Source organism: Heloderma suspectum, chromosome 1 (assembly GCF_057233095.1).
Source record: "Heloderma suspectum isolate Gila_16-S chromosome 1, 16-S_ref, whole genome shotgun sequence".
Classification (NCBI taxonomy): domain Eukaryota; kingdom Metazoa; phylum Chordata; class Lepidosauria; order Squamata; family Helodermatidae; genus Heloderma; species Heloderma suspectum.
Window position 1 is genome coordinate 128486148 of NC_139458.1, and position 25295 is coordinate 128511442.

General features: G+C 45.3%; 2 protein-coding genes across 3 annotated transcripts in view; both read right to left on the minus strand.

Moving 5' to 3' along the window:
- The window catches only part of CD151 (CD151 molecule (Raph blood group)), a 56482-nt gene extending 52669 nt beyond the window's left edge, over positions 1–3813 (minus strand). For both annotated transcript variants that reach the window (XM_084856639.1, XM_084856650.1), the window contains exon 1: positions 3648–3813. The gene's annotated coding sequence lies outside the window, so the exon portion shown is untranslated. The remainder of the gene's footprint in view (positions 1–3647) is intronic.
- Positions 3814–15891: 12078 nt separating this feature from the next.
- Positions 15892–25295, minus strand: part of CRACR2B (calcium release activated channel regulator 2B) — a 69502-nt gene continuing 60098 nt past the window's right edge. Inside the window, exons 14-19 of the mRNA XM_084856665.1 lie at positions 24565–24700; positions 23057–23138; positions 20110–20224; positions 19530–19637; positions 17611–17687; positions 15892–16350 (exon numbers count right to left, since the gene is read on the minus strand). Coding sequence (XP_084712791.1) covers positions 16266–16350; positions 17611–17687; positions 19530–19637; positions 20110–20224; positions 23057–23138; positions 24565–24700 — 603 coding nt within the window. The 3' untranslated portion in view covers positions 15892–16265. The remainder of the gene's footprint in view (positions 16351–17610; positions 17688–19529; positions 19638–20109; positions 20225–23056; positions 23139–24564; positions 24701–25295) is intronic.

The following is a 25295-nucleotide window of genomic DNA, read 5'->3' on the forward strand; positions in this document are numbered from 1 at the left end:
CGGAGGTATAAAAAGACTAATGCACGCTTAGCTCGGGGTCCAGACTGCTCTGTACCCGTTTTGCAAAACGTTCAATAAAATAGTGTTGGATCCACTGCTGCCTGCCTGGCATCCTTTTCTTCTAAACCGAAAGCAAGGACTTTTTATCTAACACCTACATACTCCAGCCACCCTGCATTTTTGGCTAGATAGCCAATTTCAGCTGTCTGGCCTCACCTTCAGGGAAGAAGAGGGAAGGAGGCTGCAAAGCGCATAGGAAGCTGAGTAATTTGGCATCTGTGGTGTGTGTGCCCCCCCCCCAGGGATTGCCCCCTTTCCTGTCTCCGCACTCCATTTCCAAGCACAGAGACGTAGCCGGCATGGAGAGAACTGCGCCGGCTACAAGTGGGAGGCGGGTGAGGTTTCTGGGAACTGCGTTGGGAGCCCTGGCTCCAACCTCCTTTCCAGAAACTGAAAAATGCTATGGCCCTCTAGACAGCCATAGGGTTGCTCCCTTCAAGGATCTTAATATGTGTTATATATTCCCACATATTGTCACCCACCTTGGGGCATGTTGTCAGGCAGAAAGGCAGTATATAAATATTTTAAATAAATAAAGGAAGCCTGTGGACAATGTGTATTAGGCCAGTATATTTCCAGTTGTCTGTGGCTATGCAAAATCACCTGCAGGTGATCAGACATCGGTGTTTTTGTAAATGGAACAGAATGTGTTATATTTATCTTTTGGGCCATCAACTGTCACTAAAATAGGTATATAAGTGGGTGTATAAAGCTAGTAAAAATATATGTGGGCTATTCACTTATGTGGGCTGATTTGCATATATATATATATATACACACACACACACACACACACACACACCCCTGATAAGTGTTCTGAAACCTCCTCACCCAGCCACCTTCTGCTGTTGTCACAAAGGGCCAAATCCTTTTCTGAGAATGGTGTATTAAAGCACACTCCAAGTTGCCACTTGAGGCAGACATTTCCAGCCTAGGAAAAATGCTATAATCCACATTTTATGCTGGGGAATGGCTGGAGTTGGGGCTAGACTATTGCAATCCCCTGCACACTTAGGTGGGAGGAAGTCCCATTAAAATCTGTAAGATTAAGTAAAGTTAAGCTTGAAGACTGTAATCCTATTCAGATTTAATCCTGATTAAACTGGTTGAACACTTAACTCTGCAGAGAATCAGGCTGCACATAATGTTTCCAAACCCACAGAAGACTGTGCCGTGCAAAGCAAGAACAGGAGTTATCTAACCTATAAAAATAAATGGTTTCATTGAATGACCTCTTTCACAAAAGTGTTTATACTCTAACCCAGAAACTAACATATTCTTGAATTATTTCCCACCAAACTCTGACCATAATGCAAATGCGAGGATTATTTCAAACTACATGATTCCCTTGCGATAGTTTGTTAAAATGGATTTTGCTCCTTTAAGGCTTGGCTCCAACCCTTTATAGCCAATGCCAGCAAATTCCACTGCACCCTTTCGGCTTTGTTTGTTCCTAAAGTCCTAGCTACAGTTGCCCAGAACAGCCTACAGGTCTGACTGGCCTTTTTAGTCCTGCACTTGCTTTTTCCATTTTCCCCCTACAGTTGTTTAAACCATACCCTCTTGCTGGGCCACCATCCTCTCCTTTTCTCTACCTTGGCACACACATGCACACCCACACCCAAAACACAGGTCCTCCTCAACCAATGAATTATACAACTGAAAGAAGCACATGGCTCTAGATGGACACAGTGTAACCCTTTAAAATATATTAGGTAATTAAGAGGTGCAGTCTGTTAGTCATGTTCTTTTTATTAACCAGCTTGGCACTCTGATGTAATGCAATACTGAAAGAAAGACTCCTTTTATTATAGTGCCATGCTGTTACTGAGGCTGTATTCACACGAACAAAGGACAACAGCATTAGGTACTTCTATAGCTCCAAGGCCTTCCTTCTATACCATTCACACACACACACACACACACACACACACTTTAGATGTAGAGGAACACATTCCCCAGAAAAATAACTGGTGCAAGTGAACCAGTTCTTCGTGTGCATGCTTCCATTACTACATGCAAAGCAGAAATGCAAACATCTTTCCTGACATGAGATGCAAAAGAACTATTTGCACATCTGTCTCACCAAAGGGGAAGATGCACAAGTTCCCTCTTCACACATTACAATAGAAATGCACATCATTCCTGCTTCCTCCTCATCTGCAAAACCACCTTCACTATTCAAAGCATTCAAGCAGAGTTATAGGTGAACACTTTGGAGTTCTGGCAAAGATTTCAAACACATTCAATGTGGAACTGAAGAACTTTGGTATATTATTGGCTTTCTGGAACAATCATCACTGAGAAACACTCCGGAAAAGGAAAGATCTTCCTTCATCATCCATATACTTTTAGAGAGGGTAGCTGTGCTGGTCTGTTGCAGGAAAAACAAAAAAGAGTCTTGTGGCACCTTAAAGGCAAACTGTAGCCCACAATGCTTATGTCATAATACTTCGTTAGTCTTTAAGGTGCCTCGAAACCCTTTGTTGCATATACTTCGAACACTCTGTCACTTATGAAGACCGTCCAAAAGATGAAAAGATCCAGATTAGACAGATGATGATTGGTTATAATGGTGTAGCATCCTGATGCATAGAAGTTCATCAATTTCATGTATATTTTTCTACTTATGGGCTGTAATATTTTAAGGATAAATTAAATAAAGCAGCACAAAGTATATGGACAAAGTATATTATGGTTGTATTGTTATATTGTGGTTTTAATGTTCTATATATTTTAAATTGTTTTATTGTGTGTTGTTTGGTTTTAATTTTTGTGAACTGCCCAGAGAGCTTCGGCTATTGGGCGGTATAGAAATGAAATAAATAAATAAAATAAATAAATAATGGACCAACTACCCCATGCTAGTTTCACACGAATGAAAATGCTGGGGAACGTCACATGTTGAGACAGGAGTTTGAACTACCCATGTGGATTCTCCAATCAAAAGTAGTTTGGGCTCACTCCCATCACGAACAAAACAAAGTTAACCGTCCTGCACTTTCTCCACCTCACCTTCACACACACACCGCCTCCTCCCAAAACCTGACCCAAACTGAGGGGGCCTTCTCATGAGGTCCTCAACCACCCTCTCCCCACCTTACATAGAAGCAAAAGACATCTTGGATTGCAGAGGCATTTTTCCTCTGCAAAGAGCGGGGAAAGCCTGCAATACTCCTTGCCCGCAGCCTATAGCAGCCTTCCCCAACCTGGGGCCCTCATGGCTGGGGGATGCTGGGAGTTGTAGTCCAACACATGTGGAGGGCCCCAGGCTGCGGAAGGCTGCCCTATACACCCTACGGGGGGGGGGGGTAGCCAACTTCGTGGGCCTCACACCGCCAGATGTCACTCCTCCTTCGCCTCGCCAAATTCAAGGTCGGGATCTCTGGAACAAGCCGGAAAGGGCCCGGCTGAGTTCCAGAGCGAGGCGGCGCGGGCCTCTTTTGTCGCCGCTCCTCCAGGCAGGAGCTCCCCGTCCTCCCCCCGCGTGCTCCGTGGCCGCCGCCACCGGTGACCTTCCCTTGCACGCAGCCGACGCAAGCGCGCACACGAGAGCCAGGAAAACCCAGCCTGGGGCGCCCCCCTACCTTCCCCTCGCGATCCGGGCGGTCGTGCCCGCGGTGGCTGCTGGTGGGGCGGAGGGGTGGCTGGGAATTCCTTCTGCAGCAGCGCAGCGGCGAGAATACAAACAGCCGCGCGACTCCTCCCAGCCCTCGGACTCCTGCTGCAGCGGCTGGGATCGCCTTCCGCTGTGGGACTCGGCTCTGATCTCTTTCTCTCCGACAACCCAGGGACGCCTAGCGGGAGGCCGAGATCATTGCCCCAGCGCGGGGAGGAAGGGGATACTTGAAGGCAGGGCTGAGAGGGAAGAAAGGGGGTTGGGATTCTGGGAGAGGATTTGCTGGGTGGGATCGGTACGCCTTTTAATTCATTATTCCGTTCATTCATTATTATATTTATAGCCCGTCTTTTAATACTTCACAGAACTCACAGGGAAACTATGGAATTTGCTACTGCAAGATGTAGCGATGGCCATCAACGTGGATGGCTTTAAAAGGGAAGTGGGCAAATACAGGGAGGAGAAGGCTATCAATGGCTGCTAGTCCTAATGGCTATATGTTACGTCCAGTCTCAGAAGCAGGAGCCCTGTCCTCCTTTGCATCTGGCTACCCTCGACACAGCAAATTGGGCATCCACGTATTAGGTAAAATGTGGAGATCTGAAATGCAGTGCAACCACGTCTCTGCTATTTCAAGAAAATTACCTTTCCTTCTCTTGGCTGAACAGTATTTTGCCTTCAGCTCCTATGTGAAAAGGACAAGTGCGTGGACTCAGGAAGCAATACATCTTTCTAAGGTTACTATATACACACACAAGAATGAACACCATTGCATGCAGGAATTGATCTGAGGGCCAAACCAAATATGTTTACTAAACAAGCATTCACCAGTTCACCTATAGCTGTAACACATCCTAGCCTACCAAATCTCCCTTCTGTCAGAAGGTTGGGATTTCCTTCCTAAGCTGACCTTTGTTCTTGAAATTTATTGCAAAGTTGTGCTTTCTTCACCTAATCTTCTGAACCCCTGTTTATCTCCCTGCCACATAGCACTGTTAATAACGCTGAAGACTTAAGTTTAAATCTTCTCATCAAGAAGTAGCCTTCACTAACATGGTTTGTTCAGTTTGTATATTTGCTGAATATTCATTTGTATGATTACAGAACTGTCACATAGCAATTAACATCTTGTACACCTCCATTCGTCAGGACAAACCCTCATTAAGAACCAAAGATCTTTAATTTGGGGTGATGACACATTCACATACAGAGAGGATAGAGCCAATTATAGTGTTCCAGTTGACAATAGGCTAATCAATATGCACATAAATATAAGAAGAATATAATACAGTAAAACAGCTAGCTAAAATTGTATTCAGGCTGTGCCTCCAGGAATATTGTCTAACAGCATGACAATTAAATGGAAAATGCTGAAAGACATATGGATTTTTTTCAGTATACATTTCAGGAATATAGGCCAGTTCAGTCTGGAAAAAAAACCTTCTTAACATTTATGACTCAATGGAAGCAAGATTTAAAAAAATTACATTATTTGTACCCTGCCTTTCTACCCCAAAATTGTACTCAAAGTGGCTTACAGAGACAATAAAAATTGATTAAAATAATACAGTGGACTACAATAAAAACATAACAATTACAGAATAAAAATAGCACCCACCTGAACTGACCCACTTACTGGCCAAAAGCCTTCTTGAATAAAGTGGTCTTTGCCTGCCATCAGAAGGGCAGCAGAGGGGGAATGAACCTTGCCTTCCTTGTTGACAGAATTCCACAGCCTAGGAGCAGCCACCAAAAAGGCCCTCTCTTGGGTCACCACCAAATGCACCTCTGATGGTTTCGAAAGAAGGGCCTCTCCAGAAGATCTTAAGGACTGAGCAGGCTCATGTGGGAGAAGGTATTTCAGGTAGCCTGGTCCCAAGCCATATAGGGCTTTATAAGTCATAACCAGCACTTTGGATTCTGCCCAGAAACAGATGCATAGCTCCCTGTAACCAGCCTTGATCAACAGTCTGGCTGCATCATTCTGGAGCAGCTGAAGTTTCTGAACAGTTTTCAAAGGCAGACCCATGTAGAGTGCATTACAGTAGTCCAAACGGGATGTAACTAAAGCATATGTGACCATGGCCAGATCAGAGAGCCAGTGTGTATAGCGGCTAGAGTGATGGACTGGGAGTTGGGAGATCTGAGTTCTGGTCCCTACTCAGCCATGAAGCTCACTGGATGACTCTGGGCCAGTCACAGACTCTCAGCCCAGCCTACCTCACGGGGTTGTTGTTGTGAGGCTAAAATGGAGAGGAGAAGGATAAAGTAAGCAACCATGGGTTCCTTGCAAGAGGGAAAAAGGCAGGATATAAATGCAATAAAATAAAATAATAAAATTTGACATTTTTATGTATGGGCACCATTGGTGCACTAGCCTCAGCTGTGCAAACGCACTCCTGGCCACTGCCAAGACCTGGGCATCCAGGTTCAGGGCTGAGTTCAAGAGTACACCCAAACTATGAGCCTGAGTCTTCAGGGGGAGTGTAACTCTATCCAGCACAGGTTGAATCCTTGTTCCCTGATCTGTCTTTTGACTGACCAGGAGCACCTCTATGTTGTCTGGATTAAGCTTCCACTTGTTTGCCCTCATCCAGTCCATTGCTGACATCAGGCGGTGATTTAGAACCAGAACAGCTTCACTGGATTTGGATGAAAAGGACAGAGAGAGTTGGGTGTCATCAGCAGACTGGTGGCACCGAACCCCCAAACTCTGGACAATCTCTCCCAGCAGTTTCATGTGTTAATGTATGTTAAATAGCATGGGGGATAAGATGGAACCCTGAGGGACACCACAGGCTGAACAATGCCTCCCTGCCCCATCTCAGATGGATGCCTCAGAAGGATACCATGGTGGAGGGTAATGAAAGCCGCCGAAAAGTTCAACAGAACTAATAGGGTCACACTCCCCTCTCCAGTTCCTGGTGTAGATCATCCTCCGAGGCAACCAAAGCAGTTCCATAACTGCTTCCATAACCAGTCCTGAAGCCAGATTGAAATGGATCTAGATAATCCACCTCACCCAGAAATCCCTGAGCTGAGAAGCCACCACACACTGCAGCACCCCCCCCCCCAAATGGAATATTGGAGACCGGCCGGAAATTATCCAACACAGTGGAGTTCAGGGAGGATTTTTAAAAACAAAGTTCTTACTACCGCCTCCTTTAGGCAAGACAGAATCACACCTTGCCGTAAAGAGGCGTTCGTGCCAATCCTTGCCCGCTCAACTAGTCCCCCCTTACCTACTGTTATATTGTGCCACTGTGACCATCTATAGCCATTTTGAGAAATGTAGCTCCTTTACCCGCACTTTGCCCCCATGTATGTTGTCTTCCAGCTAGGGTGGGTGGCTGGTTACAGTGCAGTAAAAAGAGGGGGGGAAGGGGGGGAGATGGGGCTGGCGAGATTTGGGCAAAGGAGGAGGGAAGAAAGGAATAATGTAGAACTTTGTAACTGCAGAACCAGTGATATAGGTTAGTGTGGGAGATGTGTGATGTTCCCATCATGCAGCCACACTACACATAGCTTTGGTTCAAGATTCATGTTGTGCCAAACTGTTCACCTGGTGGATATCTGCTAATTGTCCATCTTCTTACAGGTACAAGAGCCCTACCAAGAAAATACAGTGGCAACTCTATGTGCTTTGGTAAGTCCAAATGAACCAAATAACCCCATTAGTCATGCAGCTTTCTCGTGAGCAAGCATTCTATGAACCACCAGGAACTGGGATGTATACCCCAAAAAGGGTACAATCTTTCTCCTGCTTAGAACAGGGTAGGAGTTAAACTATGAACCCTGCCAATTGCCTATGGGAGCATGCCCTCTCACCAAAAACAATGCAGCTAACTGTGGGGGATAATTTGTCTTATAAGTATAAACTGCAGTTTTGAGTGCCCTGAAATACACACACATACCAATATCTGCTCCACTTCAGCTCTTAATCCTTTGGCTTCCAGGAACAGAGAAGTTAATACATAACTAAAGTCCAGTGAGTCTTATGTGCAGTCTCACTGACTCTCCCACTTCAGTGCAATGTGTCCTATAACAATGCTGTCCGGCACAAGGCATGCGGGGCTGTAATAGTCATGGAGAAACCATTTCCTCCACTAGAAGCATCTCTTTTTAGAATGGGAAGTGAGTCATCGTTTTCCTATTTAATACTGTCTAGAGGGAATTTATTTCCAGTGCATTCCTATGTAAACAGAGACTGAGGGCTAAACTAGATGTGATTCAATTGTGTCTTTGAATTTAATGTGCAGGTTTGTTTTAAAAAAATGCATATAGCATCAGATGCAGGGTAGGATGGCTGATACTGATCCAGAATTTCATCAGATCTGGAGGCGGAATTTAACCCTTTCTCTGGTAGTCAGTGAATAAAACCCACATATGAGAAAACCACTGTAGGTTCTCCTGCCACTACCACCACATGTGATGAAACAATATGTGGATTATCCCACCTATGTTTCTTCTAAAAACAAACAAACAAAAAACACATTAAGGCTTGGGTCTATGGAACTTATTGCCACCACTTGTAATAAAGTTCCTAATAAGACCTCAACATTAGGAAATGCTGCCTCAGCTATAAAACCTTAACCGCTGCCACCAAAATAAACCCCCCTATACCAAAAAGAAACTCAATAGCCTGGTTCCTATGGCGTAGATATGGGATAGACACCACCACAAGAGGCAACCTTTCAAAATGAACAAAATTTAAAAGGAATTTATTAAAGGGAATCATTTACAGAAGGTAATAAAATGACACTCCTCAAATAACAGATAAAGATTGCCTAAAGGTTCTTAAATTAAATATGCTTGGTTACCATTTCTGTTAGGTAAGAGAGTCTTCCCCAGCTAAATAAGCTCTCAGTATCTTCAGCCCAGATTTCTCTAAACTCTACCCCAACCAATTCCTCACAAACCAGAACAGATGCTTTACACCAATTTTCCTCTGCTTCCACCTCTCTCTGCTTCCTTGGGTTCCAGGATGAATCAGTTCTTTCAGGGACTACTTGCTGAAATTCCCTCTGATCAGACATAAAGTAGGGGTATAAAACACATTATGTATCACTTGGTTTCCTCATAAAATTCTCAAGTTTGGTATATTGAATTTAAAAGTATAGTTTATTCAGATGATAATTACAAATTTACCAAGTTTACTTTTAAATGTTTTTTAATTTAAATGGTAATTTTATGAGCAAACCAAGTTATACATAATGCATTTTATGTTCCTAAAGTAACAAAGTGACTTTAGATCTGTAAATAGTGCTTAAAAATAGTAGTACTGGATAATTTTCATTTTCTCCCCCCAAAATTCCATCCCACCCCCCAGTGGGGAAAGTGCAGGGCCATTGGGAATGATGGGAGTTGCAGTCTAACACATCTGGATTGCAACAGGCTGGGGAAGGCTGTCAGAGGAGAATTACCTCAACTAGGTTTGATCCCACCTGCCCAGGAGGAGGCTTTGCTTAAAACCACAAGTTAGGCCACAACAACAGCATGTTAGTACTGGGGGAAAGGGGAAGAGTCCACAGATGCATTTTCATAAGCCAATGGCTGCAGGACCAAGGGTTGACTTGCATATGTGTTTGAGCCATTACAGATCAAACACCACGGACAGAGCTTTCATATCACCGGACATCACTGCAAATCCAGTACGCTGAAATAAAGGCAGTTCACATATTCAGTTGTGAGCAGTCAGATAAGGTGTCTACATGTATGAATCAGCCTTAAGTTCCTGTGCAGTCCTGGCTGGAGAACCTTTTCTGGTACTCTTCATGTAGCAGCTGAAATCTAATGATGCCACCCAGATGAACATTTATTGCAGATGTTCACTCCATGAACGACTTCCTACAGTCTCATGCACAGAAGGAGGGCAACAGGGTGGGGAAAGTTGCCCTATACTAATTGTGCCTCACACTTCCCTTTATGGAAGGTCTGAAGAGTCAGGAAGCAGGCGGGAGGAGTGGAGGGAATGGTTATACTGAAACTCACAAATTCCATTTCCATTAGTACTGCACTTCCAAATACCTGGCAGAGCCTTCTGAGGAAAACATGCCTTGCCCTTGTACAACATGGCTGACTCAAAAAGCTTTTCATCTGCACCAGAGCCTCCTAGGAAAAGTAAAGACAATGCTGGAAAGCACAGAAATCTGAGTCACTGCTGAGTTTAAAAAATGGAAACTTGCCTTACATGGCAAATCAAAGGAGTGGCTTTGCTCCACTCCCTTAATATATGAAGCATTTACAAAATGGATACAGTGCTTGGAGCAGCTGATATGAAGAGAAGCTCTTAAAATCATACAGGAAACAAAGACAGCTATGTTGGCCATCAGAAAAAGATCAATTGCTCTTAAAATTAAGACTGAAATTTTATTGCCTAAGGCTCCATTTAATGTCCTTTAGCATAAAGTAGCTAAAAGCTTGACTGTACATGAAAAGGGAGAATTTTGAAAGAGAGCTTTCCCAGTATTTGCACGCTGGATGTGTGAAGTATTCCATTCTGCACAGGACTGTGCAAATCCACAACTGACACAGACCAGCGAGGGCTGTGCAGATGGTATGGCTGGCTCCCTCTTCTAAATTCCCAGAGTATTGTATTATTTGTTTGCTTAATAAATAAAATAAGTGTTCTATAAACATATGAGTCTCCCTCTAGGCCAGGCTCTTAGGGAGATGTACATAATAAAACAAAAACAGCAAAATCAATAAAACCAATAACTAAAAAAAATCCAATCACATTAAAATGCAGCAGCAAAAACACAATTATTGTTATTATTTCAAAACTATTGAAACAGCAACAAGTCAGCAAATACAAAAAAAAGCACCTGAAACCATCGCAGAGGTAAAACAGCTCAAAACAAAACTTCAGAGCATAAGATACAGAATTCAAAATATAACTGGGCAATGAAAACATATAGCAAGTTTAAATGCTTGAAAGAGTAAGAAGGGTTTTTTCCCCTGGCTGCAAAAGATCAACAAGGAAGGCACCAAGCAACCCTTTCTAATGTACAACCTGCTTTTCCTCCAAAGATCTCAAAGCAGAATACATGGTTTTATCATCACAGCAACCCTATGAAGTAGGCTAGGCTGAGAGATAGTGACTGGCCCCAAGGTCACCCAGTGAGCTTCATGGTAGAGGGGGTATCCCCATGGCCTGCCCTGCACCCCCTAAGCGAGCCTGCTGTCCTCAGTTGCAGGGGAGGACACTGTCCCATTGCAGTGCCGAGGTAAGATTCAACTGCCAGTCTAGCCAACTTTGGTGCATGGAATGGGAGATGCCATCTTGTCCTTTGCTTCAGGCAACATAATGTCTTGGACTGACAGTGGCCTTGGATACTCCAGGGCAGAAAGGACCTGACTTTCCCCAACAAGGGGACAGGCAAGTTCTAACTATCATAATTTAGACCCAGAAACAGAGTGCTAGGCACACTCACTCTCACCCACTCACACAGGCAGAGAGAATGAGAGAGAGAGAGAGAGAGAGAGAGAGAGGGAGGGAGGGAGGGAGAGCTATTGCTGTCACGAGCTTAGGTGGGCAGGATGTACGTAAGACCCATTTCACACAGTGGCCAACCAGCTGCCCGCGGGAAGCCCACAAGCAGGACCTGAGGACCTGAGCAAAACAGCACGCTCTCACCCATGTTCCCCAGCAACTGGTATTCATAGGCATACTGCCCCTGATACTAGAGGCAGCATAGAGCCAAAAGGACTATTATTTCTGCACTGCCTTGACTTAATTAGAAGAGGGGCAGGACAAGCATCTGTTTAGTACATATTAAGCTAACTGCAAATGAAGTATCTGTTGGAAAACACTTGAGTTGTGCATGTCTCATAGAGGTTACCATGTGAAACAGAGGACACTGGGGCTGGAGTGGAGGAACAGGGCAAACATATCCTATTGGATTAAAGTCAAATATTGCCCCAAATGCAATTTTATTGTATAAAAAGAACTAGGAATGTCAGTGAATTTCCGTTAAAGAGGGACGACTTTAAGGCCCTCCCTGATTTACCGGTCAAAGATGAGCTGCCTTTACTGACATCTGATCTCACAGCATCACCCAGTGGCTACTTGCATTAACAGCAAGTGAGGCGGAAAGGAAGGAAACCAGAAGCTCCTATGTACGTTTGTTCAGCGTTCTTGGAAAACAGGAGTCCGGCCCTGCTGTTAAGCAGAGTGAGGCGATTGCCTCAGGCGGCAGATGCTGGAGGGCAGAGGTGCCCTCCCACTGTTCTCCTCTGTTGGGAGACAGAGGTGTGTATGCCACACAGCTTGCTCTGCCCTCCCCAAACTAGCCTGGTGCCTCAGGCTGCTATGCCATTGCCAGTGCTGAAGTAAGGTTCGCCTGGCAGTCCCGCAGGCTTCCGTATATGGGACAGGAAGGGGATGCCTTTGCCTCAGGCACAAAAACGTCTTGGGCAGGCCCTAGGGAAACTCTAACAGGGAGGCACATAAAGGCCTGCGAGTTTTGACCCTTAAATGGTGAATTTATATCATTAGCTGCCTCATGAATTAGTATGATTAAGAGGCAGGATATAAATATTTTAATAACAATACTAGAGAGAAATATGCTCCCGCTCCGGCCCATTTCACTCAGTTTTATATTATCACTACACAAATGTATCCCATAAGAGACTGAGAATGGTTGTGGGCTTGGTATGAGGATGGGCTGAAATGCCAGGCCTCATGGTGCAGCTACAAACTTAGCACCATGCTGTGACACAACCCAGAGGTTCAGAGAGAAGGCAAAGGGGCATCCATAACCCTGTTGCAACCTTCACTCTCACTCCCTGACCTCACATTGCCCTGCAGGGCCCCTTTCATGTAACCAATAAGAGTTAGAACTGGGACTGCATGGTCCATCTAGGCCCCATCTACATGAGCCTTTTACTCCGGGGTGGCTGCAAGTCAAGGTCCCTTGGGACAGATGATGCAGTCACCACTTTACAGCCATCCGTGGTTTTCTCCCTGAAAATGCAGATCTCCGAGGAGGCATTTTGCTGCAATGTTTTTGGTTTGCTGCGGGTTTCCCCGCAGTTGCAAGCGATCTGTTGCTTCCCCAAACCAACTTTGCATTTTGCGGTGGGCGTGTTGTAGGCATGCGTAGTGCTTGCATCACTCTGTGATGCCCCTTCACTCCCCCCATCCCTTTGCAGCTGTGCAGTTACAGAGGCACAGAGGCGTTTTCATTTATTTAATCACACTTTTGCACATTTTTGCTGCTTCGTATCTCTGCAACGGTTGCTTTTGGACTCAGTGCCCAAGGGCCAGCGGGGTCTTAGGGGAGGACCAACTTTGCTCCAGCCTCTATTTCAAAGTGATGGGTAGGCACGTACCGCTCACACAAACCATTGAAAGAGTCTCAGGCTGGGGAACTGACAAACAGATGGTGTGGAAATGAAGAAGCGCAGAACACCCACTTTTTACCTAATGAGGGACGGATAGACACAGCAGAACCCCCAAAATACAAAACAGCTACTGCAGTGTCACACCCCCATGCTCACAGGGCTGCATAGCTGTGCATTAAAGTATAATGGCAAAAACAGGGCACAACAGAGTCTGTTGGGGAAGTGCGCAGTAAATCGCGAGTGTATCCCAGCAGAAGCTAATTCGAAGTTGCAATGCTGCGCAGTTGTGATGGGGTGGAGGGTGAAAGTGGTGCCATGTAGATGGGGCCCTAGTCTAGCCCCTGCCCTAAAGGTAGGAGAGCCCTAAATCCTCGTCATCAGATTTCTGCCCAGCCTGTCCTTGAAAACCACTGAGAATGGGCATTCCACAATCTGTGTGAGATTATGGATTATTCCTTGCATTTAATCCTGTTAGATCATAGCTTTACTCTCATAGATTTGGTGAGAAATTGTTCTCCTCCATAAGAAAATATTAATTCAGCCTTTTGTCATACTCTGTGACTTAATACACCTCAGACAGTGGGGAAGTTCTCCTGTGTTGACTCCATTGAAGTGAATGGGAACTATATATAAATAGTTCAAATAGTCTGGGATTACAACTCTCATAATCCCTGACCATTGGTCATGCTGGCTAAGGCTGATGGGAGTTGTAATCCAAAACATCTGGAGGGCACCAGGTTGCCTACACCTGATGGTTAGATGCTCCCAGGCCTCTTAGGTTTCTAGCTCCAAAGATACAGACGTATGGAGATGCAGACAAGCAGAAGTAAGGCACATGCATGCAGAAGAACGTGAGTTTTCTGAATGACGTTCTTATGGAAGTGTGAGAAATGAATATTATGGTTCTACTTATTGTATTTATATTCTGGCAGAGAGTTTTCACTCAATTAAGGTTAAGAGTTTTTCTCTATGAAGCTTGTCAGGAAGAGCTATGGTCTCATGAGCATTTCTGCTTAGAGAAATGACCTTCCCTCACCTCTGGAGAACAGCGTTAAAGCAAATGGCCCATGCAAGAACTCCCCAGATTACACACAGTTATCTTTGAACCTCATGATTAACTGGACATTTTAATATATTCATCAAGATGCAGCATAAACTAAAACATTTTGTCTCTGAAAAAGAGGCCTGTATTTCTGTAAGTGCTTGTTGTTGTTTATTCGGTCAGTCGCTTCCGACTCTTCGTGACTTCATGGGCCAGCCCACGCCAGAGTTCCTGTCAGCCGTTGCCACCCCCAGCTCCCCCAAGGTCAAGTGTGTCACCTCCAGAATATCATCCATCCATTTTGCCCTTGGTTGGCCCCTCTTCCTTTTGCCTTCCACTTTCCCTAGCATCAGCATCTTCTCCAGGGTATCCTGTCTTCTCATTATGTGGTCAAAGTACTTCAGTTTTGCCTTTAAGATCATTCCCTCAAGTGAGCAGTCTGGCTTTATTTCCTGGCGTATGGACTGGTTTGATCTTCTTGCAGTCCAAGGCACTCTCAGAATTTTCCTCCAGCACCTGTAAGTGCTAGTTTTGCTAAATCCAGGGGCCCATTTTACTGTCCTATAGCAGGGGCAGGCAACTTTTTCTCCTGTTGAGGCCCACATTACCTCATGGGTAATCTATCGAAAGCCACATGCTGGCAGTAGCCAGGGAGAGTAATAAAGCAGGTGGGTCAACACTTTTCTCCTTCTGCTGCCCCCTTGTCTCTCTCTTCTGTTTCCTTCCCATGCAGCAGGCTGCCTAGGCAGCTCTTGCCAGAAGTCTGAACTGGTTGCTTGCAGAGGGCTTTGGGAATTTGTCTGAGGCCTGTGCGAAATTAGGCTGAGGAGGGCTGCAGCACGTTGCCCACCTCTGGCCTACAGCCTTGCCTTAGGCCAAGCCTTTTCAGGTAGACTATCCTGGGCAGTAAATAAAGCTAAATGATACTCCCAACCCACACCACACACATTTGTGATATATACATTTCCATCCCTTCACTGCTGTTTATTATTCCTCAGTGATATTGGGGAGCCTACTTTTATGAGGGCAGCCTTGTTTCCTACTGTTTTGTGCACTTTGTGGTAATGAATCCTTAACTTGCACTTTCCATGTGAATGTGGACAGTGCCAGCTCCAAGTTTTTGAGGGCCCTTGGGCAAGATACCCTCAAAGGGGCCCCTCCCTCAGTGGGTCCACCTTCTGACCACTATTGTCACTGGGTGCCACTGTTCCTTCTCTTCTTTCTCATCATTGCTACCATTTGCTCGCTTGAGAGGCAAAGAGCCAGTGAGCAAGTAGGCCGTGGCATCCCCTGCTCCCCTTCTCGCCACCACAGTTGTCTGTGCCGGAGCGAGAGGCAGATTACAATGGAGGAGGAGCAGCAGCAGCAGCAGCAAGTCCAGGGGAGTCATGTCAGTGGGTCCCTTGCTGGGGTGTGGGCTCCTGGCAGGTGCCCAACCATGCCTTCCCTTGACACTGGCGATGCATGTGGAACAGATCCTTGTCTAAAAACGGTGACCAAAGAGTTTAACTTTTGCAGACTAAATCCTCACTGTATTACACAAGGCTGAGCAAGTCATGGTTAATATAAATACTGTGTTAGGATGGCTGAGCTGTCGAAGCCTCAGGTCCAAACTACACATTATGATAAATACGCTTTTAAAAAACCATGCTTAAACGTCAAGCAGCAACAGGCTTTGAGCGAGCTCTGAAGGGGTAGCAGGCCTGGCTGCACCTAATAGTACCTCGGAGGGTTCTTGCAATCAGAGTAGGCAGGATTGGGCTCACTGGCCCTGTAATCTAAGGCAGCTTCATATGTTCATATAAATAAACGGTTCTACTTTGTTCAAGTACTTATCTCTTTATTACTCAATGAATTCACACAAATCCTTATATGTGTATATTTCCTGGTGTCACAGAGTGCTTTCTTTTGATCCTGTAAAACAAATTTATATGGGTTTATGGAGGAACTGATAGTGCTGCGTCCCTGGTATATTACTCAGACCATCACCTGAAGCAACGCAGAAAATGTATGAGTGATTTGCAGGTATTATGAATGATGTGATGTCACTGGTGGGGGTTTTTTTAAGAAGAAAAAAAGTGGATCTTCTTCCAGTTCCAACCCTGCCAATAATGGTTATGCCTATCTTGCTTGGAGACAGCCCACTCTGTATGTTTCTGAGGCTCTGGTTTATTTTCTATATTCCTGAGCGATGGTGTGTTACAAGCAGCATCCTTTTCTCTTGCTGTACTCCTCCAGGCGCAGTGCCCGCTCTCTCTGTTTGTCCTCATGGGCTGCCAGCACTCTGGAACAAACAAACACATTAGCAGGTGTATTGGCCCCAGGAGCGTAGCCAAGTCATTTGTAGTGTTAGAGGGACCTAAGAGATCCATAATGCTTGCTCAAGTTCATTATTGGTGCAATTCCCATGCTAGTAAGCCTCTGAGCATGTGCAGATGAGTCAAAAGGCCGATAACAGCCTTCTTGGTGCATTCCTTGCTAATGAGGAGAGTCTTTATCTCTGATGTGCCTGGGAAGCAAAGTCTGTTTACAGGTGGCTGTGCCCGAGAATCAAACACTTCTAGCCTATGCTGAGAATGAACGCTAGGGGCGCGTGCTGCTGAAACGCTGCTTATTGCTAACCTGGAGAGTATAAGACCCATTGTACGCAGTAGCTCGGGGTTCAGAGCAGCTGTCTGATCCAACCATTGGGTACGCCTGTGTGCTGTAAGTTACCCAGTAAAGTACTCCTTGTAAGTAAACCTTTGAGTCTGATTTATCACTATCTTGGCACTTCTAACCGAAGAGTTCAACGCCCACTGCAGGGGAAACACAGCAGGTCAGAAGGGAAGGGGAGGACTACGTTTAAAAAAGAAAAATGGACGGCAAACTCTGACAATAATCTCCGATGTATTAATTTCAGAGGAAGTAACATACATTATTAAAATGAAAAGACGGTCTAGTCTGATCTCAAGAGCCCTCCACCTTCCCTTATATACACCCAGGCGACCAGCAAGATTGTCAGAGGAGGCCTTGCTAGTTATTCAAAAACTAATGGAATGTCGCCATGCAATACCCCAACAGCGGGCCTTCGCTGCAGTGGCAGCCACCCTCTGGAAAACCCTCCCCTGTGCAGTTCAGGAGGCAGGAAATGTGGCATCTCTCAAATGCCTCCTGAAAACCCACTGGTTCACCCAGGCTTTCCCTGGCCTGTAATTAAATTAATCATGCCGCTCCATCTTACTGCTCCTTCTGTTGCTTTTATTGCAACTGGAATTGTTTTAATGTTGTGCTTTTAAATGTTACATTTTAAATGCGATTTTAATATTTATATGATAACCACTTAGCAATTTTATGATATTTAATGGTATATAAGTATCACTAAATAAATAAATAAATAAATGGTCTAGTCTTCCCCGACCTGGTTCCCTCCAGATGTGTTGGACTACACCTCCTATCATCCCCAAACAGCATGTGGTATCTGGAGGGCACCAGGTTGGGGACAGCTGGTATAGCCCTTACCCAGAGCAAGTCTAGCAATTTTGTGGGAGGTATTTGCACAGACCTTGCCAGATGCAGCATGGGTTCCAGAATATTATGGCCAGTCCTTGCACTGCACTCATAAAAGACAGCCTTATATTCCTGCAAAAAGAGGAAAGGCAATTATCGGTCAACAATTGTCGTTAGACTGCCACCAGAATCACACTGCTACCATTTCCTGCAATACTTAATAATACAAAAAAGGATCAAGGTTGAGCTTCGCAAATGCTGAAGACGCTTACTTGCAATGTCATTCCCAGTGAGGTGCCAATGATATAATCCCACGAAGGGAAGATGACAGATCTCTTTACCATTAGATCTGCTTCACACATTACACTTTTAGGTCTTTCTTCAAGGTGCTTTAAGTATGTACCTAGAAAAATTCCAGACACTTGCTGGAAAGCCAGGGTGTGCTGCTTCTCCCCCTTGCGTGTACACACACGGTGGCAAACCAGGATTTGCTTTCCGATTACTGTGCACTCACATTAATGAAACACTCTAGTCTGGTGTCAGGTGGAGGGCCAAGTCAGAGAGAAGGTTTGAGTATGTATTAGAAGGGGGGGCATGAAAGACAAAACCATTGGTCAGAAGACCAACATGCAATTTCTCAGCATTGTGACCACTTTTGTCATGTTGATGTCCCCTGGATTTTGGCATGCCAAATAGTGGTTTGTGCCGGTGGGAGAAGCACCTACAACCAACATCTAATTGATATGATTCAGTGCTCATATTGAGTTATTTTCAGTGGGTCCATTCACAAAAGGTTCAACGTTCCAAGATTAGCTCTGCAACCAGCGTAAGAGAGAGATCCCCCAATCCAAACAAGTTTACCGGGGGGCGGGGGGATACATATGAATGCTTGGGACATGGAACAAATTCAAACACTGTCCTGAGCAGCCCAATGTGGCTTCCATGGACTGATTTCCCATGCTGTTCTGATCTGTCTGTAGGAAGCAGGGCCGGCCCTACCATTAGGCAGAGTGAAGCAGTCACCTCAAGCAGCAGATGTTGGAAGATGGCAGCAAGGTATAGAAAGAGACCTGTGTGACGTGTAGCCTGTCCTGTGCCCCTAAGTGAGCCTGCTGCCTTCAGGTGCAGTGGAAGATGCTGTCCCATTGTCAGTGTTGAAGTAAGATTCCACTGCCAGTCCAGTAGGCTTTTGTACAAGGCATGGGAGGGGGCGCCATCTTGTCCTTCGCCTCAGGCAGCAAAATGACTTGGGCCACCGTTGGTAGGAAGCATTCCTACAAGTGGCCAACTGATGTGCTGCTTACTTCCTCCATGTCACCAGCTTCCAGCCCTAAGCCCATACACTCTGAAGTCCCCTCAACTGCAGTGGGATTGACATCCAGTGAGCAGCGTCAGGGTTGACCGTTTGGAGGAAGAGTCAAACTAGATGTGGCATTTGTCACACCATTTGCCCTCGCTCTGCTGCTTTTCTAGTCCATAAATAGCTAGCGTGCAGGTGGGAGCCAATTAGGAACATGTGGTGTGGGAAGTGAGGCTTTAACCCTTTGTTTTAACCCATCACAGTCCCAATCAGAATTGTCCCCCTGCTCCTACTATTCTCAATGGGAAGAAAGTTTCCTTTCTCCCATTGCAAATAACAGGCATGTGGGAGGGGGTTCTGATTGGGACCATGGGCAGGGGAAAGGGGGAAAGCCCCCCCCACACACACACCATGGCCCCAATCCAGCTCAGAGCCCTGAGGCCAGCTACACACAGACAAGCTACATGACAAACATTACATCTAGTTTGGTCCAGAGACAGATCCTGTACCACCAATTTCAATTCAGTTCACTGAATGCAAGACCATAATCTGAAATACTTCGAACTCCCTTACTATTTCCAAATATTTTGGCCAGCATAGAAGATGCTACAAACTTCATACTGGCTGGGCAGGGGATCGGTGTGAGGATGAACAAGAGATACAGAGAATCGTACCTTTGCCAGCCTTTCTCCCTCAGTCCTGGGCACTATTGGTTCCTCTTTGTCTGCTATATCCATTTTGTTTCCAAGCAGAAAGATTGCTGCACCATCTTCAGTCCCATCCTGCAGAACAAAAGAAGCCGTAAGAGGTCATTCAAAGAAGCATGTTCTCATGAGTAAGCAGGGAGAGGATAATTTTTAACTCGGCCCCAGACAGGATGGGCAATAGTCAGGAAAGCTAGGAGTTGTAGTCCACAACATCTGGAGGGCACCAGGTTGGGGAAGTCCGCTCTTCCCCAAACTTAAATGTTAGGGTACATAGCAGATGTTTCACTACTTTGAGTTCAGATGATGGCTGGCCAAGATTCCAGAATTAGGTTAAATGATGACTTGGGAAGATCAATCTGATGTGTGCTTTTAGGGATTTTATTCTCTGGCTAATTTTCGTGTTCTGAAGAAGCAGTAAGTTTGGCCAAAGTAGATGGGACTCACCCCCACACAAGCAGACACCCTTGGAAGAACCACAGTACAAAAAAGAGGATGCAACAGCTTTTCCAAAGGCCAGGATATCTGCATCTATTCATAGTATTCTAACCTGGACACAAGTTATCCAGTTTCGGACTGCTGTGAAGGAGCTCTCTGCTGTGATGTCATACATGACCAGAATGCCATCCACTCTTCGGAAGTACTGCTTGGTGATACTCCGGAATCTAATGCCAAACCAAATCAAAGAACATTCATTCATATATTAACGACACCCCACACACACCCTCTGAACTTTGACTCCCACTGAATGACCTTCATACTAGTGAGGAGGGACGTATGGATTTTATAAGATCCATTCTGTCTACATTTCATGGATTGCCAGGTGCCTTTTGTTCCGTCATCTGCTCATTGGGAAAAACCCAATTCCATCAATTTCCCAAATTTGCGCAAATGCTTGCAAAAATGCACAAATCCCCCCCAATGCACAAATCCTCTCAAAATGGTTGCATTTTCATGCTTTAGCCTGGGGGGTTTTACATTTTTGGCTGGTGGTTTGTTTATTTTTACGTATTTTTCTATGACCAAATTTGCATAAAATTCTGAAAAGTAAGAAAACTGATCCACAAGTCCATGGAATCGATGTGTCTTACGAAAAGCTGGTCCACTGCAGAATCTACAGGCAATCATTTGCTTCCACTGCAGATTTCTCCGACTGATGTTTGTCTCTACTCACAAGGTGGTATAAGGGGCAGGTTTCGGAAGGACCCCTTGGAAGGTCAAGGTAACAGCTCCTTAGGACCAGCCTGATATGAGAGTGGATCAGACCAACTGAATAAGCAATTAGACCAGATGCAGGGAACAGCTTCCCAAGTAATGCCAGTGCCAAAACAGGAAGCATCACAGAGGAAAAAGGTAGAGCAGGGGGCATAGCTCAACAGCAGAAGACATGCTTTGCAGGTGCCAAGTCCCAGGTTCACTTTCTGGCATCTCCAGTTAAAAAAGGACCAGGCAGCAGATCTCTACCCAAGTCCCTGGAGAGCCACTGTGAGTCCAACGAGACGATAGCGGGCTAGAGGGCAAAGCAGTCTGGCTTGGTATAAAGGTAGCTTCCGATGTACCCACTAGCATAGAGCAGAGGTGCAGAACCTCTTTCAGCCTGAGGGCTGAATTCCATGCTGGAGAATCTCTCTGGGGCCACACTTCAGTGGTGGCTGGGGCCAAAGGCAAAGGAGCCAAAAATGCCAGCATCTTTTAGCTCAAAGCTTTTCCTGCCAGCAGTGAAGCCTTAGGAGAGGCATCTCAACCTTTTAGCGCACCAAAGCTGGGAAACCGCCAATTGGTGGTTGAGGGAAATGGGGGTGGGGCCAGGGGAAGGGGGCATGGCCACCTAGGGAACCAGGCTGAGACCCCCCCACCAGAAGGTTCTATGTGGCCCCCAGGCGCAAGATTCTGCACCATGGCATAGAGGTTTGGTGCTAAAACAGTGGGTTTTGTGCACGGTTGGTTGTTGTGCCACCTGCACTGATCCTGCAGCTCTGTTTCTACCAGCAGCAAAGTACCACAGTCCCAAGTGGCTTGGAAGTGTCAAACACCCCATTTTAGCACACCTCTCACTTGTGGAAGCACTATAAAGCATCATTAAACCTGGGAAGATGAAAGAGCTGCACCTAAGAGGAAGGACCTTGTTCATGTTACAGAGAGATGATTCTGTTTAGAAAAAAGGCGATGGAGGAAATATGCTTTACAAGCAAGGGCTCTCTGAATAATATGGTCTGGCCTTTGACATTTAGTATCAACTCTCATACATCAATGTTGTTTTTCTCCCTGGGCTAATTATTCATATCCGCCTGGGTCAGAGCAACATCGGATGACTCACCACTAAGCTCCCCCACCCCCCCTACACACACACACATGAGAGAAAGAGGGAGGGAGGGAGGGAGAGAGGGAGGAGGGGAGAGAACAAATTCTAGCAGCCAAATTCTGACTGGATATTGATAGATGTTCTCCCATTGTGTTTTATGTGGGGCTGTGCCTCTATCTTCCAACTGATTTAAATATTCTGCTGGAACTGTGCCAGTTCAGAAAAATATGTGGAAGGTTAAACATTTAATTCACCCCCAGATCACAGGTCGCTGCAGATAGAAAGCTAATATGCCTGTGAGAAAGAAGCATAGGTGCCTTTCCTAAATATTACAAACAAATGTTTATCATGAAACCACAAGGGCCTTTTCAAAAAAGAAGGCAGCTCTGGAAGGAGGCGATATGGAGTAGAGGTGATATAGGGAGGGGAAGGGGTGCTTGACCCTTCCCTCTGCCTACCACTTTTCTGGTCCAAAGCTTTCATACAAACATAAGGTGAGCAGTGCTGGATCAGACCAAGGGTCCATCTAGTCCAGCGTTCTGTTCCCACAGTGGCCAACCAGCTGCCCATGGGAGGCCCACAAGCATGACCTGAGCACAACAGCATCCTCCCACTCATATTCCCCAACAAGTGGTATTGAGAAGCACACTGCCTCTGATATTTGGAGGTAGCACATAGCCATCATGACTAGCAGCCATTGATAGCCTTCTCCTCCATGCATTTGTCCAATCCCCTTGTAAAGCCATCCAAGTTGGTTGACTTCACTACATCTTGTGGTAGCAAATTCCATAGTTTAGCTGTGCACTGTGTGAAGAAGTACTGCCCTCTAACTGCTTTTAGGACTCCCTCCTATACCAGTTTTCTGCTCCAAACTGCCCCCTCATCTAAAACGTTTTTTCTTAAAACAAGTCAGACTAAAAATAAAAATAAAAGCCAGCGTTTGTGATTCATATTTCTATGTAACATATCGTTTTGCTCTTCGTCCTAAAATGTGATGTGTGAAATGGCCACAGATGCCAATAAAAGTTTGCATGGAAAAGCACTGCGCATCTGAGGTGATATACTAGCTGGTTAGCCCTATCAGGTTTCAAAGAACATCTGGCTTTTCTGGAAGATGATTCAGGTCTGTTTTTAATCTTCAACATCATTACGTGTTTTTAGGACACTTTGAACCCAATAGCACAAAATCTTTTACCTTTCCTGTCCAGCTGTATCCCACAGCTGTAAAACCACCTGTGTGTTGTCAACCATCAAACTTTTCACTTGGTAATCAATGCCTGCAGGGATAACAAGAGGCACTCATTGAGTCCAGGGCGTGTATGGTCCAGGCACAGAGAGCTGATCTGATGTGAGTGTCCAGGTTTGACACCTTTGCAGTCTTGGTCAATGGGCAAATCTCTGCTTAGCTCAATTTTCATCAATAAAATATGGATAACAGTGATCTGTCTACCTCACAGCATTGTTGTGAAGACAATGTGCAATTAGAATTGTAAACCACAATCACAAATCAAAAGTGGTGCATAACAACATTCATAGCAGTAAGGCAGGCCTGGTAAAATATAAGAACAGGCTTGCAAAGGGGTTAATATGATGTTATTTTGTGGTTTTAAGCTTTCATATTTTGTATGGTTTTATGCTGCATTTTGTGGTTTTAATTTTTGTGAACTGCCCAGAGAGCTTCAGCCATTGGGTGGCATGGAAATAAACAAACAAACATCTGTATCAGAGATGCAGAACTAAATCTGGCCCACCTGGGATTCTGGCCCAAAGTCACTCAGCCATGAAAGCTCACTGGGTGACTTTGGGCCAGTCACAGACTCTCAGCCCAACCCACCTCACAGGGTTGTTGTTGTGAGGATAAAATGGAGAGGAGGAGGATAATGTAAGCCGCCTTGGGTTCCTTGCAAGAGGAAAAAAGGCGGGGTATAAATGCAATAAATAAATAAATAAATTCCAATCTGGCCTCTGGAGTTCCCCAGATGACCATGCCCTCTTGCCCTGGCTCTGCCCCCTTTCCTCTGAATTCCAATCCTTTAGTGGTTTCCTGGCTTCTGTGCATGCCCCAGCCCTCACTTCTAAAAGGTTGAGATGCCCTTCCTAAGGCTTAGTTACTGGCAGGAAGAGAATTATACTGATATTGTTGCACAGCATCTTTGACTTTGGCCCTGCCATATTTTATCTCCAGCCCTGCCCACCACTGGAAGGTGGCTCCTGAGAACTTCTCTGAAATTGAATTTGGCCCTTGGGTTGAAAGAGGTTCAACGCCCCTGGTCTATACAGTGTAGAACAAAAATCCAGTTGAGTTGGGGGCTACTTTTTTGTCTGCTGAGAAAGCTCTCATGACTTCGGGTACGTTATGCCATTTAAAATGAAAAGCATAATCTTTCCAATGGCCATCAATGAGTAGGGATTTCATATTTATATCCTTAAATGTTCTGCTCTAAGGCACCAAGTCAGAATGCAACTGCCATGTCTCCCTCCCTATCCTTCTTAAATCTTAAAACCATCATTGTTACGAGAAAGCGTAGCATGGAACATCCAAGGGAAAAATCAGCAACGTTTACACTAGCACTGAAAAAGGGCTATTTGTGAAAAGGACTCACAAATATTCCTGGTTTGAACAGACTGGACAAATTCCATAAGGCTCTTCTTTCCTCCCCTTACCTCCCCCTCATTTCGACACTTTGGAAGTCTTTTAGTTACCAATGGTTGAGCTGATGCCAGCCAGGAATCTATTGTAGCAGAAACGATGGATGAAGGAGCTCTTGCCAACTCCAGAGTTTCCAAGGAACACTACTTTGAAGATGCGGTCAGGAGAAGAACCAGTTGGTTCAGATGTCTGAAATCAGCAGCAGTCATCCAGGTAGTTTATAAAACCAGGATACAAGTTGTGCTTAAAAGATAACCTGGTCGATAACCAGACGACGGAAGCTCACATGAAAAAAGGCACACCCATTTTGAAATTTGCAGGACTAGTGGCTTAGAGTGAGGCCATGTTCCCCCCTCCCTGTCATATCTGAGATCAGGACTAATCCTCAGGCTCACATGGTCCAGCAGTTTTAATCTCACAGGATCAGGAAGATCCTTCAAATAACTATGGGATCTCCTGATTTAATCTTCACTTCTCCCTCATGGTGAAGTGATGACCTGCTCCCCATCTCCCCCTGCGTTTTGCTGAAGGGGTTCCCATTTTTTGTCAAAATATCCCTTCTTAGGACATATTATGTCTACTGGCAATAATATATTACTGTCTGTTAGTGCAGGAAGCTCTAATTGCCATGTCCCCAGCCTTGGATGATAGCCAAGGCTCAAAGACAAAGTAGGATGAGCCATTCCAGTCTGTGGCTGCCATACAACAGGTTGAAGAATGCAATAGGATTCGCGATACTGAACTTAAGGCTGACAGTTGAGAACCTGTGGACCCTGAGCAAGGG